At 46.1% G+C, this 18,243-nt stretch overlaps 1 protein-coding gene across 1 annotated transcript in view; it reads right to left on the bottom strand.

Moving 5' to 3' along the window:
- LOC124550796 (neprilysin-1-like) overlaps positions 1 to 18,243 on the bottom strand; it is a 487,987-nt gene that overhangs the window by 185,215 nt on the left and 284,529 nt on the right. Inside the window, exon 12 of the mRNA XM_047125521.1 lies at positions 8,679 to 8,906. Coding sequence (XP_046981477.1) covers positions 8,679 to 8,906 — 228 coding nt within the window. The remainder of the gene's footprint in view (positions 1 to 8,678; positions 8,907 to 18,243) is intronic.

Here is an 18,243-nt window from a genome sequence, read left to right as displayed (position 1 = left end):
TCAAACTTATATTGACTTTTTGATCACTCGGTATATACACACATATATATAGGAATCGGTAAATGGCCAGTGTAATGGCCAGGGGCACTACACATATAGTGTGGGACAATAAGTTGGGGATGTGGATCTCACGGGAGGCGTGCCAGAGATAAGTCCCTGCAGACGCACTATATTCTGTGTCCTCGGTGGCTCAGGCGGATATACCGTCTGCCATGTACGCAGGAGATCCCAGCTTCGAGTCCCGGTTGGGGCACACATTTTCATCTGTCCCCATTGATGTATATCAACCTCTGTATGCAATTAAGAGGATTAGTTTCATTGTATTGATTTAATTGTAATTTCATTCTAACGAGCTGCACAGTCTCCGATGGTATCTGTTCTTTCGGACATCTTCGAAAGAACAGAGGTATTAAGATGGTAATCTTCATATATATATAAACAGCTTGCAACGCAAGGCACGTGGTCAAGGAACTTTCACTCGTCAGCTCCATCTACTGTGGCAACCAAGCATTGCCGGACACATGTTCATAGGAGCTCTTTTCCTTCTATTCCAGTCTGGAATCCGCCCCTGTAATTTGTCTGTTTCATTAATGTTCACCCTAAGTGGTATGCATTCATAGCGTCCAGCAGTAAGGAAAGCGTTATACACCGTGCCCCTAAATTTTGGGCTAGATGATTAATTTTGATGCAAAAACGAGACATCATGAATACAAACAGTTGTTAATTCTTACGAAGTACGATTCATATTTGACAAACTTTCCTTTTTGCACACTCCCGCTAGTTACGGATTGATAGAAGTTGCTAGTAGTTGGAAAACTTCGGGTCGTTAGTCTTCAGTTGACCCTTCTGCCAATGTAGACAGCTCAGCAAACCATTTACTAAACACATTAATGACTACTACAATTCTACACGCTGTGTAGGCTCCACTTTTTGTAACTGAAATGACGAATCTCAGAAAATTAAGCACCAGAATGTGCTTCATAAAGCAAATCTAAGTGCACTTAACCAGGATTTACTGCCGCAGAAGGTGATTTTTGAGGTAATTCACTTCCTGTCTTCAGCTTTTATGGTAGGTCGGATTCGAATATACTTCTAAGGTAAGAGCATAGTGACAGGGTAGGGAAATATAAAGAAGGTTACAAAAGCATTATTATGTAATTTTATGTTGCGTAAAGTTAAAGTATGCAAAAAGGTGTAATTATAGTGAAATATGTTAAATTATGTAACGATAAAATGAAATATATCAACTCTATAAACATAATTAGTGAACATTTACACATTTCACGTGCTTAGAAGCGAAGGAAAATATTGCATAATTATATGAAAATCCGTACCATGTTCACGGGGGACAGTTACTGGACACAGAAACTTCATTCTCTATTTTCGCTGCGACTTGCCGTTAACTTTATTAAGACAGATAACAATTACAAAGGAGGAGAGAGAGGGTGAAAGAGAGAGAGAGAGAGAGAGAGAGAGAGAGAGAGAGAGAGAGTGAGAGAGAGAGAGTGGGAGCGTCACAGAGAAAGAGAGAGCATGGGGAAGGCCACACAATATTTGTCAAACAGGTAGATGTAGCATAGGAGGAGACTTCGTAAAATACTCTCCTCCGGACAGGAAAAAAAAGTTAAAATGAGCTTCCTTTAAGTGTTCTATAGACGACGATGTTCCAAAATCCGAAAAAATAGGGGTAAGCTATCGGGATAGACATTTAATATAGCCGGCCGGTGTGGTCGAGCGGTTCTAGGCGCTTCCGTTTGGAACCACGTGACCGCTACGGTCGCAGGTTCGAATCCTGCCTCGGGCATGGATGTGTGTGATGTCCTTAGGTTAGTTAGGTTTAAGTAGTTCTACGTTCTAGGGGACTGATGACCACAGATGTTAAGTCCCATAGTACTCAGAGCCATTTGAACCATTTTGAACATGTGATATAGAATCTGTACAAGAGCCAGTAGGTGGTAATGAGAGTCGACGACCAAGAACGAAATGGTCGGATCAAAAAAGGTGTAAGGCGGGGATGTAGTCTTTCGCCCCTACTGTTCAATCAGTACATCGAAGAACTAATGATGGAAATAAAAGAAAGGTTCAGGAGTTGGATTAAAATTCAAGGTGAAAGGATATCAATGATACGATTCGCTGATGACATTGCTATCCCGAGTGAAAGTGAAGAAGAATTACATGATCTTCTGAACGACATGAACGGTCTAATGAGTACAGAGTATGGATTGACAGTAAATCGAAGAAAGACGAAAGTATTAGGAAGTAGCAGAAACGAGAAGCGCGAAATATTTAACATCACGATTGATAGTCACGAAGTAGATGAAGTTATGGAATTCTGCTACCGGGGTTGGTTCAAATGGTTCAAATGGCTCTGAGCATTATGGGACTCAACTGCTGAGGTCATTAGTCCCCTAGAACTTAGAACTAGTTAAACCTAACTAACCTAAGGACATCACACACATCCATGCCCGAGGCAGGATTCGAACCTGCTACCGGGGCAGAAAAATAACTGGCGGAACAAGGAGGACATCAAAAGCGGAGTAGCACTGGCAAAAAGGGCATTCCTGGCCAAGAGAAGTCTACTAGTATCAAACATAGGCTTTAATTTGAGGAAGAAATTTCTGAGACTGTTCGTATGGCGAACAGCATTGCATGGTAGTGAAACATGTACTGTGGGAAAACCTGTGTAGAAGAGAATCGAAGCATTTGAGATGTGGTGCTACAGAAGAAGATCGAAAATTGGGTGGACTGGTAAGATAAGGATTGAGAAGGCTCTGCGCAGAATCGGAGAGGAAAGGAATGTGTAGAAAACACTGACAAGGAGAACGAACGGGACGATAGGACAGGTGTTAAGCAATCAGGAAATGACTTTCATGGTACTAGAGGGAGATGTAGATGGCAAAAACAGTACAGGAAGGCAGAGGTTGGAATACGTTAAGCAAATAATTGAGGATGTAGGTTGCAAGTGTTACTCTGAGATGAAGAGGTTGGCGCAGGAGAAAAATTCGTGGCGGTTCGTATCAAACCAATCAGAAGATAGATGATCCAAAAGAAAAAAACTAGGTTGCAGTAGAGCGAAGGTGAGGGTTGGAAACGAGCAACTGCTTCAGTCGCTGGCTGATAACTGGAGATGTGTACATGAAATTAACTCACGCGCAACTATAATGATTAAAGCAGTTCATCCCTTGCAGAGTCAGTGCGTATTTCGTTCCCAACTCTCTGGAGAAGTTCGCGGAATGTAATTATTTTTTCGCGGCCTGTAATTGTTTTTATAATGATTGTATCTTGCAATGAAAAACTTATCTCCTCTCTACGTCCCTTAATGAAAACAATAAGAAGATGAGTTTGTCATTGGAAAACAAGTACCAGTAGTTTATTACGGAACAGTACATGCTTGGATTACCAGAACCGTTTTTAATAGTTTTACGTTAGCACATAGCTGTGGGGGAAGTTGCCCTGAAGCTGAATGAAACAGTACACAGGAGAGAGCATGCGAACGTTACACGGGGAGCCTAATTACGTCCCACTGCGTTACTGCAGCTGGTTAACCATCTTAAGAAAGGCCTAGCCCGAGGAGGAATTGGTGTATAGCCTATTTCACGATGTTTCGTCGAATCCAAATTTGAATAGTGTGCGCTAAAGACAAAATACACTGACGGCGGTGTCGTCTGTCAGTCGTGTCGAGTGTCAAGTTTTACCCCACATACAGGTCAGTAATCATGTCATATTGGTTCAAGCAAAAAAAAAAAAAGATGGACAATTCGGAAACATTCACCGTCATACACACTTGGTGAAGGGACATTTGCCCTTTATGATCTTCCCTATCTTCTGTTTTTGTAATTTCTAAAAGTATGGTTATGGTTTACACTTCGATTTTCCAGAATTTTGTCAATTTCATAAATGTTTATTATTGTTATATCCTAGCCAGTAATGCCACCCGAGCCCGCTGCCAAAAGGTTGGCAGCATCAAAGTCCGGACGCCGTCCGCATAAGCAGCGCCAGCGAGACAGGAAATCGCCGCAAGTCTGCGCGCGCCACCGCTGGCTTCTGGTTTCTTAAGCGCTGGAGTCGCGAGCGCTAGGACAGTTCTGTATTCGCCGCTCAGTTGTATACTCGCCACCGAATTGTGTACTTGCTAGTCAGTTGTGTGTTCATCGCAGCAGAGTTGTTGTTTGTCGTCAGCCGACGCTGACCTAGCCGCTCCGACTCGAACTAGACAGATCTCTGTAGACACGGAGTTCACTACTGTTTCTGTATCTTCGTTAATAAAGTACCGACTTTATTTAATCAGAGTGTTTGGGTTTTCATCTTTCTGTTCACTGTTCCAGCGGACCGGTCGGCCCGCTATTAAAGGTGTGGCGGTGACTTCGTAGGCCGTTTCTACAGCGAATTGTTTGTCCCTACGAACGCCGCCACAAAACTGGCGACGAGGACTTCCGACCTCGTGTGCAGGGCTGGTTCAACTTGTTCTTGTTCTACTAATTATAGAGATAAAATTTTGGGGGCTGGTTTAATTTGTGTTCACTATGTCTGCCGACTTACAACAATTGATCTTGTTACAGAGTCAGCAAATACAAAGTCTGGTGGAAGCAATCGCCAAACAAGCGGCTAATCCTCCAACACAAAAGGAACAAGCACAGGCAGCACCACCTTTCCGTGCTTTTGATGCATCACGAGAAGAATGGCGAGAATATTTCGCGCAGTTGCAGGCGCACATGACAGTCTACAAAATCACAGGTACTGAGCGGCAGCTTTATTTAATTTCCACTGCAGGCGTGGAAATCTATCGACTACTTTGTAAGTTGTTCCCGGAATCCCAGCCAGAAGCTTTAGACTATGACGTTGTTGTTAACAAGCTTGCTGAGTATTTCGAGTCGCGAGTTCATGTGGCAGCAGCCAGATTCAAGTTATTCAGATTAAAGAAACTGCCACATCAATCTAATAAACAGTGGTTAACAGATTTTCGGGGCCTCACCCGTCAGTGCCGATTTAATTGTGTGTGTGGAGCTTCCTACAGTGATGTCATGTTACGAGACGCTATTACTCAAAACATTGCAGATTCTCGTATTCGTGCTGCTATCTTAAAGTTGCCTGACCCGTCATTAAAGACTGTGATGAACATCATTGAAGCCCAAGATACTTTTGACTATGCTGAGTGTGAGTTAGATCAGCCATGTATTTCTCAAATTGCCTGTGCTAAGCAAGTTATGTCACGCCCGCGGCCCCACCGGCAGAGTCAGACTGTAAACACTAGCCGGCCGCGTCATGTTAAACACATTCGTCAGCCGCGTGTGCAAAATGATAGAGTTAAGTCTTGCCCTAAGTGTGTTCTTGCTCATCCTCGTGAACGTTGCCCGTTAAGAAACGCGGTTTGTCACTTTTGTCAAAGGAAAGGACACATCCAGACTGTTTGTTTGCGTAAACGCAAGAACAATTCTAGTGCTGCCCAGCCCATGGATATTCATGTTCTTCAAAGCCAGCCCGCCCAGAAGGTCGCGTTTAAAGACTCTTCCACGGTTCGTGTGGGTAATAAACTTGTTCGCAATACGCCACCCACCCAGCCCTCTGCTATGCAACCCAAGCGTAATTCCAACGCTGTAAAAAGTAATGTACAGACTGCAAGTGAAGCGGGAGTTGTTGTTCCACCCGCCCAACCCACGAGTTGTCGTAAGCAGCGAACACGCGCTAAACGCGCTGATTTTGTGTCTTCCGCCTCCACTGCACCGATCCAGAGACAGTGTAATAAACTATTTGTGAAGCTACGCATCCAGGATAAGACCTTCAATTTTCAATTAGACACTGGTGCGTCTGTGACTCTCATAAATAGTGCTACGTATGCGGCTATCGGCCGCCCTAAACTTTCAGCGGTAAAACATTCTTTGGCTACTTATAGTGGAGAACAAATTCCTGTGTTAGGTGTATGTAGCGTGACAGCCACATTCCGTGGCAATACACAAACAGTTTCATTCAGTGCTCCGCGCTACAGACAGTGTAAACATTTTCGGATTAGACTGTTTTGACTTGTTTAGCCTGTCTATCCAAGACAATGTGTTGCAAATTAATTCTGTTGTTGTTCCTCAAGACAGCATAACCGATTTGTGTAAACGATACAGTGACATATTTAAAGACGAACTAGGTTGTGCTGCGAACTTTGCCGCTCATATTACGTTAAAAGATAATGCTCAGCCTCGATTTTGTCGTGCTCGTCCAGTGCCTCACGCCCTCCGGGCACCTGTAGAAGATGAACTTCGTCGTTGGCAAACCAACGGTGTTATTCAACCCGTTTCAGCGAGCCAGTGGGCTTCTCCCTTAGTTATTATAAAGAAACCGTCTGGCAAGTTACGTTTGTGTGCTGATTTTAAGTCGACAGTTAATCCTCAGACTGTCATTGATTCTTTTCCTTTGCCTAGAACGGACGAGCTGATGGATAAGTTAGGGGAAGCTCGTTTCTTTTCCAAAATTGATCTCCGTGAAGCATATTTGCAATTGCCCCTCGACGAGCAATCACAACAGTATTTTGTCATCAACACGTCGTTGGGGTTGTTCCGTTTTCTGCGTTTGCCTTTTGGTTGTGCGTCAGCTCCAGCTGTTTTTCAGCGTTTTTTGTCACAACTTCTGGCTAATGTGCCATCGTGTTGCAACTATTTAGACGATATTGTTGTGTCCGGTCGGACGCCTGCTGAACATTTCCGTAATTTGGAGTGTTTGTTTACAGTGTTGTCTCAGGCAGGCCTACGTTGCAACATCGATAAATGTTCATTTTTCCTTACGGAGTTGGAGTATCTGCGACAAGTTATTAATGCTCAAGGCATTCCTCCCTCCCAGTCACATTTAGCAGCTATTCGTGATTTGCCCGCCCCTCGCAATCTGCAGGAATTGCAAGCAGTTCTTGGCAAATTGACATATTATATTAGGTTTATACCTAATGCATCACAGATTGCTGCACCGTTGCATCGTCTCCGCCGTAAGAATGTTCCGTTTGTGTGGTCAGCTGATTGCCAATCAGCCTTTCAGCAGCTTAAAGAGGCTTTATTGAATGATCGTTGTCTGGTCCATTACGACCCTAACAAGCCTCTGGTGTTAGCTTGTGATGCCTCTTCTTTCGGCCTCGGTGCTGTGTTGTCTCACCGAGTCGGTAACACCGAACGTCCTATTGCGTTCGCATCTAAATTGCTAAACAAAGCTCAGTGTAATTATAGCCAATTGGACAAGGAAGCGTTGGCTATTGTGTTCGGTGTCACAAAATTCCATCACTACCTCTATGGTAGACCATTCTATTTAGTAACAGATCACAAGCCCCTGACGTCACTGTTTCATCCGTCTAAACCAGTTCCTCAGCGGACAGCTCAGAGACTACAACGTTGGGCTCTTTTGTTATCACAATACCAGTATGAGATACTGTATCGCCCTACAGCTCAGCATGCAAACGCTGACGCGCTTTCTAGATTGCCGATTGCTGCGGATGATGTCTTCGATTCCTCTGACGACTCTTGCCATCAGATTGACGCCGATGAGCATCAATCCCTCCGGGATTTTCCGATTGATTATCGTCAGGTGGCACGTGAGACAGCTACGGATCCTCATCTGAGTTTACTATTACGTTTTGTTCAACGTGGTTGGCCGTCCAAGGCAAAGGACATATCGGATCCTGTGGTTCGTCGCTATTATCCGCAACGTCATCTGTTGTCTGTTTCGCACGGAGTTTTGCTGTTACGCACCGAGAATGACCAGCTTCGTGTAGTGGTTCCCCAAGTGCTCCAATCCAAGGTCCTCGACTTGTTGCATCAAGGTCATTGGGGAGTGGTCCGCACCAAGCAGCTTGCCCGCCGTCATTGTACATGGATCGGCACTGATAAGCAGATTACGCAGACGTCTACAGATTGTTCGACGTGTGCCGAACACCAAGCTGCTCCGCCTCAACGCTATTTTGAGTGGGCACGCCCTGCCGGTCCCTGGCAGCGAGTACATATTGATTTCGCTGGTCCATATTGGAATTCTCGTTGGCTCATCGTGATAGATGCATTTAGTAATTTTCCGTTTGTTGTGCCCATGCAGTCTACAACGTCTGCACAAACTATACAGGCGTTGACTTCAATTTTTTGTATTGAGGGTCTTCCAGAAGTTTTGGTGTCTGACAATGGTCCACAATTTACCTCTGCTGAATTTGAAAGTTTTTGTTCTGCCACTGGCATTCGCCATGTTCTTACTCCGCCGTTCCACCCTCAATCGAATGGTGCAGTGGAACGTTTTGTACGCACATTCAAGGATCATATGGACCGCCTTCGTGCTACGCACTCTCGTCAGCAGGCCCTCATCACGTTCCTGTCGTCGTACCGGACCACGCCACGCGACGGCCCTTCGCCTGCGGAGCTTCTCCACGGCCGTCGTCATCGCACCCTACTACGGTTGTTGCACCCCCCGGATCGACCCGCCGCTTCTGAGCATCGCACGCGTTTTCAGCGCAACGACGCCGTTTTTTTCGGAGTTTATCACGGTCGCCGTCGTTGGGAACGTGGTACCGTGATAAGTGTCCAGGGTCGCGGTTTTTATACTGTTCAAGGTGCTACTGGGGTGCACAGGAGGCATCAGAACCAGTTGCGCCGCGCTGGCCGCCCGGATTCTGCCGCTCGTTCTTTGTCCACAGATTTGGTCCGCGGTGGGTTCCAGCCGCGCCTTCCGACTTCGCTGCCGCCCCCAGGGCAGCAACAGCAGCCGTCGCCGCTACCACGCCGACAGCCCGTCCCGTTGATGCCTCCCGCGCAGCTTCATCCGGGAGCGCCCCAGGTGGTCGCTCCGGCGCCTGCGGTCCCTCTTCAGTCGCCACCGCCTTTGGAGCTGATGGACGTCGACCCCTCAGCCGGGCCGCCTTCCCAAGCGGTGGCTGTGCAGCCTGTCCTGCAGCCGCTTTCCTTGGGCACCCCCAAGGAGTCTGACACCGCAGCGCCTTGCCCGGCGCCCACTCAGCAGCCGTCGACGCAGCGTCAGGAGACGCTGCCTCTCTTCGTGGGTCCCGACGCCCCGTCGCGTCCAGTACCAGAAGCTGCGCCCGTGGTCACAGGCGTGCACCCTGACCTCGGTTTTCAGTCGGTGTTTCCAGAGGCCCCGCGCAGCCAATGCTGGGGTGCGGACCGGGGACTGCCACCGACAACAGTCTCCGCCCCGGTCTCTTCTGCTACGCCTGCGGCCAGACCCCTCCCCCGCCGACGACGCTCGCCACGTCATTATTCAACGACGGTGCGGCGATTTGGGGGGGAGGAGTGTTATATCCTAGCCAGTAATGCCACCCGAGCCCGCTGCCAAAAGGTTGGCAGCATCAAAGTCCGGACGCCGTCCGCATAAGCAGCGCCAGCGAGACAGGAAATCGCCGCTAGTCTGCGCGCGCCACCGCTGGCTTCTGGGTTCTTAAGCGCTGGAGTCGCGAGCGCTAGGAAAGTTCTGTATTCGCCGCTCAGTTGTATACTCGCCACCGAATTGTGTACTTGCTAGTCAGTTGTGTGTTCATCGCAGCAGAGTTGTTGTTTGTCGTCAGCCGACGCTGACCTAGCCGCTCCGACTCGAACTAGACAGATCTCTGTAGACACGGAGTTCATTACTGTTTCTGTATCTTCGTTAATAAAGATAAGTACCGACTTTATTTAATCAGAGTGTTTGGGTTTTCATCTTTCTGTTCACTGTTCCAGCGGACCGGTCGGCCCGCTATTAAAAGTGTGGCGGTAACTTCGTAGGCCGTTTCTACAGCGAATTGTTTGTCCCTACGAACGCCGCCACAAAAATTATCTTTTATTTATCCATCAAATAGAAGTTTACTTTATAAAAAAATTCGAATTTATACGAGGGTTGGAACTTAAATAGTGGCAACTACTTATTCACAACCGATACGAAAGAATTACATGTTTGCACCTGTTACTGTCCTTCAGAGTAGTCACCAGCGTTGTGGAGAACCCGTTGCCGGCAATGTGGAAGGCGTAGTATACCGTTAGCAGAGCCTGTTCCGTTGATGGAGCGAATGGAGCGGTCTACTGCCTGTCGAATCTCTGGAACAGTTCTGAAGCGAATGCCGCTAAGTGGTTCCTTCATCTTCAGAATGAAATCAAAGTCATAAAGAATTAAGTGCGGGGAGTATGGTGGATGGTACAGTACTTCCCAGTCTCATCGACCGATAAGAGCAGCCACAGCTTTCTCTGTATGCGCCCGCGCATTGTCGTGCAAAATGATGGGTGGGTTGCCCAGAAAGTGTTACCGCTTCTTTGGCAAAGCTGCTCGCAGGTGGTGCTCCAAAAACGAACAGTAATACTGTGCATTGACGGTCTGCCGTGGAGGAACGTAATGCGTTAGGATAACACCATCACAGTCGTACACGAGAATCACCATAACTTTAGACCGCTCCATTCGCACCATCAACAGAACAGGCTCTGCTAACGGTATACTACGCCTTCCACATGGCTGGCAACGGGTTCTACACAACGCTGGCGACTACTTTGAAAGACAGTAACACGTGCAAACATGTAACTCTTTTGTATCGGTTGTGAATAAATAATTGCCACTATTTAAGTTCCAACCCTCGTAGTATGTCTTAAAGTTATATTATGTCATAACCTCTTTTCTGTCTTCATAAATTCCTATCTTTGTTCATAAAGAGTTAATGTTAAGATTTTCGTTTCTTAATTGCTTTTAAGTCTGCAAGTATTCAAAGCTGCAATATTATCAATCCTTATCAAAAATGAGAAATAACAAATAAGTTTCACATTCTGTACAGGAACAAATTAGTTTTGTGAAACCACGACCACCCTTAGTAAGGTGGCAGGTCATTTGTAACTGGCAGCAAATAAATAAATAAATAAAATAATAACGATCGCGGTGGATTGCTATTTTCGTTACGGCGAATATGTCATGCGCTTGCAACACGCCTTTCGTAAGCATTTCATGATTCAGCCGCCGTGTCCAATTCATGCTCTTGGAACAGTATTGAATTGTCTGAGTAACTTCAATGCAACCGCAAGCGCATCGAATCGAAAGTCAAACGGCCCATGAAAACCGTTCGAACTCCAGAGTACCTCCAACGCATGCGTAGCAGTTTACGGGCAAGCCTTCGTTGTTAGTTACGGAAAGTTGGTTGCGGCAAGACGCTTGCGAACTTGCAATTTCTCTGTGAAGCGTTCGATAAACGCGCAATTTACAAAGATGGATGTCTCCTGGTTTAACCGTGCCAAACTTTTACCTAGGTATTTTGTAACTCTTTGGTGTTGGGTTACAGGGCCATACAGCAACAACGATTATAAAGTTCAAGAGAAACATAATTGCAAAAAAGCAAATTACACAAAATTACAAAGTTAACATGCGAACACACTCTTAAAGTAAAACAAAATCGAAATTAGATGAACACCTGACAGCCGGAGGAAGTGATGACAATTACATTGGAGCAGAATTACAGACAACGCTATACAGCAACATTATGACAAACATGCGTATGCTCTTATATTACAGGGTGACAATAATTGAAGTATATGAAATAAAATCGTCAGAACTTCTGAACGGTTTGCGTTAGGACGTTCAAACTGCACGGTTGGCGCGGGGCATGATGGGAATTCGTCTTGGCATGCATGGTTTGGTTTAGCGACGAAGTCCAGTTTCGTTTGGATGGGTTCGTCAATAAGCAGAACTGACGCATTTGGCGACAGAGATTTAGCGTTGTAGAAGTCTCTTCACTCCCAACGGGTGACTGTGTAGTGTGCAATGTCTAGTCACCGAACAACCGGTGCGATATTCCTTGATGGCACTGTGACTACCGAACGGTACGTGAATATTTTGGATTTTATCCCCATCATCATTAGTGACCCTGATTTCGTAAAGGTGTGGTTCATGCAACACGGAGTTCGACCCCATCGAAACAGAAGAGTGTTTGATGTCCTGGAGGAGCACTCTTTGGGCACCGTATTCTGGCTCTGGGGTACCCAGAGGCTACTATCATGGGTCTCGATTGGCCGCCATGTTCTCCGGATACATATTCTCCGGCTACATTAAAGACAAGGTGTACAGCAACAACCCCAAAACCATTGCTGAGCTGAAAACAGCCTTTCAGGTCATCGACAGCATCGATGTTCTGATACTTCAGCGGGTTGTGCAGATTTTCGCCATTCGTCTGCCCCACATCGTCGCCAATGGTGGCAGGCATGTCGAGCATGTCATAACCTAAAACCGAATATCTGTAGTGACCTTCAGATGTGCACGCCGTAATTTGTAACTAATTTACATTTTTTATTTTTTTTATGTAGTTCAATAACTAGCACCCTGTGAAAGGCAAAACTTGAAAGGGGGAACACCATACATCACACCATAAGTACCGCAATAGCTTAAGAACAAAATTGTAAATAACATCATATAACAATGTAAGAAGTGTAGCATACAGATGTACTTGAAATAAAAGAAAAACCCACAATGACAAACACAATACAACCAATGGCATGTAAAATAGTGCCAGTAGTAAAGTGACATAAAATGCACAACAGAGCAATAGTGAAAATTTAATGTACAAATAGAGGTCTGTGCACAAATTAAAACACAAAATTACGCACCCGATTACGGACCCTGCTGATCTCATGTGAAAATGAGGACCTTGGAAACTAGTAAATTAAATTTGGGTGCCGGTAGCTTTCAAATAGCCTGTGAGCAACTCATATTTATCAAAATGGTGGAGTATAACAGGAACACTGGAGGGAAGTGGCTAACCCCTCGCAATCAATTTCTGATACTAGTCTGATTGTGCAGTCGTGCACTTGGAACTTGCCAATATGATGTGGTTAAGACCTGTTACTGCCGTTGCGTCCTTATCGCAGTATCCAGACGCGATAATCTTCAACTTATACCTATGGGGTTAATTGAAAGCGAGAGTGTACTCCGACTGCTCGAGAAACTTACAACAGCTGAAAGATAAAATTCACGATGAAATTTCCGGTATTCCTCTGGCAGTTATTAAAAATATGTCAAAAACGGCAAAAACTGGGTGAAACGCCTCGAATATTGTGCAGTCGTGAATGATCGCCGTTTGTCCAACGTAGAACTTCATAAAAAACTAGAATAAATTTCGTTTGTTGTGTAAAATATTCAACTTTGTTTCGCAGTTAGTTTGTGTGTTATTCAAATTTGACATCGTCAAAACGTTGTGAAACATCCTTTAGTATGCTGCAAGGGATAGTAATCACGGAAGACTCACCTCATGGAAGCTGCCCACATCCAGTCTCAGCTTTCGGAAGGCATCCCACAGGGGTCGGGTTAGTCACCGATTCTCTTTGTCCTCTATGTTGACGACCTTCCAGTTCTGCTGCGAGTGATGCTTGCCCAATTTGCTGACGCTACGTCTTTGCTTAATAGTAGCCGACGAGTCAACGCCGTTATCAACAGCCTCCAGTGACAGCTGACATTAACTCAAAACTGTATGCAAAAAAGACGAAGGTGTTGACGTTTGCACGAGGACGCCCTGATGTCCACGATCGCCTGAACTGGACGGACAGAGTTTAATATTTGGTATTATTCTTGATAAGAAGCTACTTTTAATACACATGCACTAGAGAAGCGAATCCAGCTGCTACACCTTCTTCATCAGATCTATCATATGCTTGCCTGCACAGACTTACGGACCAGGACAAAATTCCGCCTTTATTCTGCAACAATCCTCCCGGCGTTTCTTTGTGGCTGCTCGACTTGGGGTACAGTTTGCCTCTCTTCCTTACGCCTCCTTACAGTCCAGAATGGGTGGTTTCGGTGCACACTCCAGGCACCTCGTTGGTCCCGGATCCACCATCTCCACAATGAACTTGACATGCCGCTCCTCAGGGAATGGAGTCGGATGTCCACTATGAAAATTCTCAAGAAGGTTTAAGCATTACTTCTGACATCCAGGCCTCTTGAGTACGTCGGCTCTGTGGTACCAACATGGTCGCATAAGGTCAAGGAACCGTGAGCCATCGTGGAAGATCTTCCATAATGAAGCTGTGTGAAGACAATGTATATATAGAAAATTAAATAAACCAGGACCCACCACTTCAGTGTGGTCTCCGGGACCCAGCGCCCAAGATCCTGCTTCAGACTAATAAGGATCAAACTTGAGCCATTTACCCTCACACCCCAGGAGTTCAGCCACACGGATGCTGGTGGCTTTATAGTCTCGCGATGTGAGCTTTCCGTTGACCAAGGCTCACACGACTTATCTCCAGGTACCAAAAAAAAGTGGGCTAATCTGCAATAACCGTTCCCCATTCTTCCGTAGTCCATTCCAATAGCGAGCATCCCCAAAAGATAACAGAATGTGGACAAGTAGTGGCGAAGGCAACGGAGGGTTATTGTGTTCAGGGGCCTCGGCGCCAGGAAACGGAACTATAGTTATCCCTCTGCCTGACGGCCCGGAATTATCGACATTTTTACTGGCGTGAGGCTTTCCACACAGCTTTCTCGACCTTATTTGCACCGTTTCCATTTTTTTCAAATGTATGATAAGGAGAGGATGGCAGCATGACTGAATGTGAATGTGAGCTCGGAAAACCAGTTCTTTAAGCAGTGGAGCCCGTGTTTATGATGCGGTGGTTCCAGGTGGATGAATGAACTTGTTCATTGGACTCGTCAGCATTCCTTCAGTAATCATAGTGGGTGAATAATTATTCTGAGTCGTCGAGTTCGGGGCTGTCTGCGACGTTTGACTATTGGAGCGGCGTTCGGGTGCTTGGAGTTACAGAATGTTATTTAATACTGCCTGAATAGTGCCTTGCCTTCTGCTACATCAGCGGTACGTCACGTAAACATACGAATGGCATACTGGTCATGAGGTGGCCTGCTTGGCTAAGGGCCCGTTGAGTAGAAACTTCAAAAAATTGTGGGGCGTATGCTCCGGATTCATTCGGGCGTCCAACATTAGAAATTCGTGGGCAGTTGGTCTTTCAACGTCTCATAATCCAGATTTTTCAGAATATCTGCGACACCTCCCCGTGAGTCAAACAATACTGTGACCACTCATGATGCCCATTTAGTCCTACCGCCTTCGTAGCAGAGATCGAGATTTCATGCCTGTTTGGTGGCGCTCGATTCGGAGGTACACTGGTTGGATCCCGGTGGTGGGAAATTTTTCGCTTTCGGTATTTGCCCGGCAAAAGGGGGACAAGCGAATGCGTGATGTTTTTGATCGTCAGTCTTTGCGTCAATGTCCAAGCGTCTCCACTGTTATTTATGAAGGGAGGGCATGTGACACTATAGATGGTGATCTGTCCATTGGATAGGTAAGTTAAGCTCGGTGGCTCCCTTGATGCATTTCGAGAGGAGACGGTGGTGTGCCAACACTGGATTTCACCCTCTCCCTTCCCTCCATCCATAACAACACAAACCCAACACTGTACCGTACATGCACCCATCATCATAGTCATCTACATGACACAGATACACACCTGACACTTCACAACAGGTTGGGGGAAGGCAGCGGAAAACCGCACCCGCTAGGAACTTGCCCAGGATCGCGATGCAACTGGTCTGCAACACTCATTCTGTGAGCATGTTACCATGTTTCATGGTAAAGCAAGAACTTGACCTCACGTCATTAGTTAGCAATTTAGCTTAGGAATTTCTTCGAGTTAAAACACTGCAGTTCTCTGCTGTATGACATATTCATCATCGAACCTTACATCTTGTGACGATACGTGTCAATGCATAAATATTTCTTGTTGCTGTATTACTCCCATCAGCAGGAATCCTAGAATATTTTCCTCCCCTCCGGCCTCGAAAAGTGAAGCCGAATGCTGAGCACTGTGACAATATTTCAGTGTGTTCTTCGTGCATCATATACAAGGCAAAATTGAAAAATCTTTGCCCTTACTTTTTTAGCCAAATTACTGCTGTAAATGCGAAATTCCCAGCGATGGGCGTTTGTGCCGGCCTTGTCTGCCGGTAGCTCCGCTGCACGGCGCTGCTCTCAATCGTTAAAGATGGCGGTTGCTCTCCACGCGAAAAGTCACTAGGAGCCGGGTCAGGTGAGTAGGGAGCATGGGGAATCACTTCAAAGTTGTTATCACGAAGAAACTGTTGCGTAACGTTAGCTCGATGTGCGGGTGCGTTGTCTTGGTGAAACAGCACACGCACAGCCCTTCCCAGACGTTTTTGTTGCAGTGCAGGAAGGAATTGGTTCTTCAAAACATTTTCGTAGGATGCACCTGTTACCGTAGTTCCCTTTGGAACGCAATGGGTAAGGATTACGCCCTCGCTGTCCCAGAACATGGACACCATCATTTTGTCAGCACTGGCAGTTACCCGAAATTATTTTGGTGGCGGTGAATCTGTGCGCTTCCATTGAGCTGACTGGCGCTTTGTTTCTGGATTGAAAAATGGCATCCACGTCTCATCCATTGTCACAACCGACGAATAGAAAGTCCCATTCGTGCTGTCGTTGCGCTTCAACATTGCTTGGCAACATGCCACGCGGGCAGCCATGTGGTCGTCCGTCAGCATTCGTGGCACCCACCTGGATGACACTTTTCGCATTTTCAGGTATCATGCAGGATTGTGTGCACAGAACCCATAGAAATGCCAACTCTGGAGGCGATCTGTTCAACAGTCACTCGGCGATCCCCCAAAACAATTCTCTCCACTTTCTCGATCATGTCGTCAGACCGGCTTGTGCGAGCCCGAGGTTGTTTCGGTTTGTTGTCACACGATGTTCTGCCTTTAAAACAGTTCTCATTCTCGCCGCTGGCGGTAAAATTCCATCTGCCGTACGGTGCTGCCATCTCTGGGACGTATTGACAATGAACACAGCCTCATTTTAAAACAATGCGCATGTTTCTATCTCTTTCCAGTCCGCAGAAAAAAAATTGGAGGCCTTAGAACTTGAATGCACCTCGTACATCTTGTGACGATACATGTCAATGGATAAATATTTCTTGTTGCTGTATTACTCCCATCAGCGGGAATCCTAGAATATTTTCCTCCCCTCCGGCCTCGAAAAGTGAAGCCGAATGCTGAGCACTGTGACAATATTTCAGTGTGATCTTCGTGCATCATATACAAGGCAAAATTGGAAAATCTTTGCCCTTATTTTTTTTTTCAGCCAAATTACCGCTGTAAATGCGAAGTCATTCCCAGCGATGGGCCTTTGTGCCGGCCTTGTCTGCCGGTAGCCCCGCCGCACGGCGCTACCCTCAGTCCTTAAATATGGCGGTTGCTTTCCACACGTCCACAGCGTTAGAGCGACGAAGTCTGATTCGTTTTCTATGGAGCAAGGGACGAATGCCTATCGAGATCTACAGTTAAATGCAGCCCACATATGGGGAAACTGTCTAGCTTTGAGAACTGTGATGTGGTGGTGCTGAGAGTTCAACAAAGGCCGTGAAGTCTTGCACGACAATGATCGGTCGGGGACGCCACGTTCGTCGCTGACTGATGACAACATTTCTCGCCTGCATGCAACAGTGAAAGCGGATCAGCAACCTGATTTCCACGTTTTCGGGCCGCTGAAGAAGTTCCCGGCAGGACAGCGGTTCACAAGTAACAATGAAGCCAAGACAGCAATCCCAAAGTGGTCCCATAGTCAGCTGGACGACTTCTACTGCAGGGGCATCTCAAATTTAGTGCTGTAATGAGGCAAATTTGTGAACCGGTGTGGCGACTATGTGGCAAAATAGTATAGTGTGGGTAGGATGGGATGTGTATTTGTCATTACCTGTATGTGCTGTAAATAGGCTGTTTAGGTTTTTATGTTGGTAACGCCACGTAGCGCTCTGTATGAACATCACTGACTGCTGTGTGCAGTCTATGGCTGGTTGGCATTGTTGGATTTTCGCTATTGTAGTGTTGGGCAGTTGGGTGTGAACAGCGCGTAGCGTTGTGCCTAAGGACATCACACACATCCATGCCCGAGGCAGGATTCGAACCTGCGACCGTAGCAGTCCCGCGGTTACGGACTGCAGCGCCTAGAACCGCACGGCCACCGCGGCCGGCTTATTATTATGACTTTTGAACACTATTAAGTTAAATACATTGTTTGTTCTCTATCAAAATCTTTCATTTTCTAACTATATGCCTAATAGTAATTAGTGCCTTCAGTAGTTAGAATCTTTTATTTAGCTGGCAGTATTGTCGCTCGCTGTATTGCAGTAGTTCGAGTATCGAAGATTTTTGTGAGGTAAGTGATTCATGAAAGGTATAGGTTATTGTTAGTCAGGGCCATTCTTTTGTAGGGATTATTGAAAGTCAGATTGCGTTGCGCTAAAAATA

This window comes from Schistocerca americana, chromosome 9 (assembly GCF_021461395.2).
Source record: "Schistocerca americana isolate TAMUIC-IGC-003095 chromosome 9, iqSchAmer2.1, whole genome shotgun sequence".
NCBI lineage: Eukaryota > Metazoa > Arthropoda > Insecta > Orthoptera > Acrididae > Schistocerca > Schistocerca americana.
This window is presented reverse-complemented; position numbering and strand designations above follow the sequence as displayed.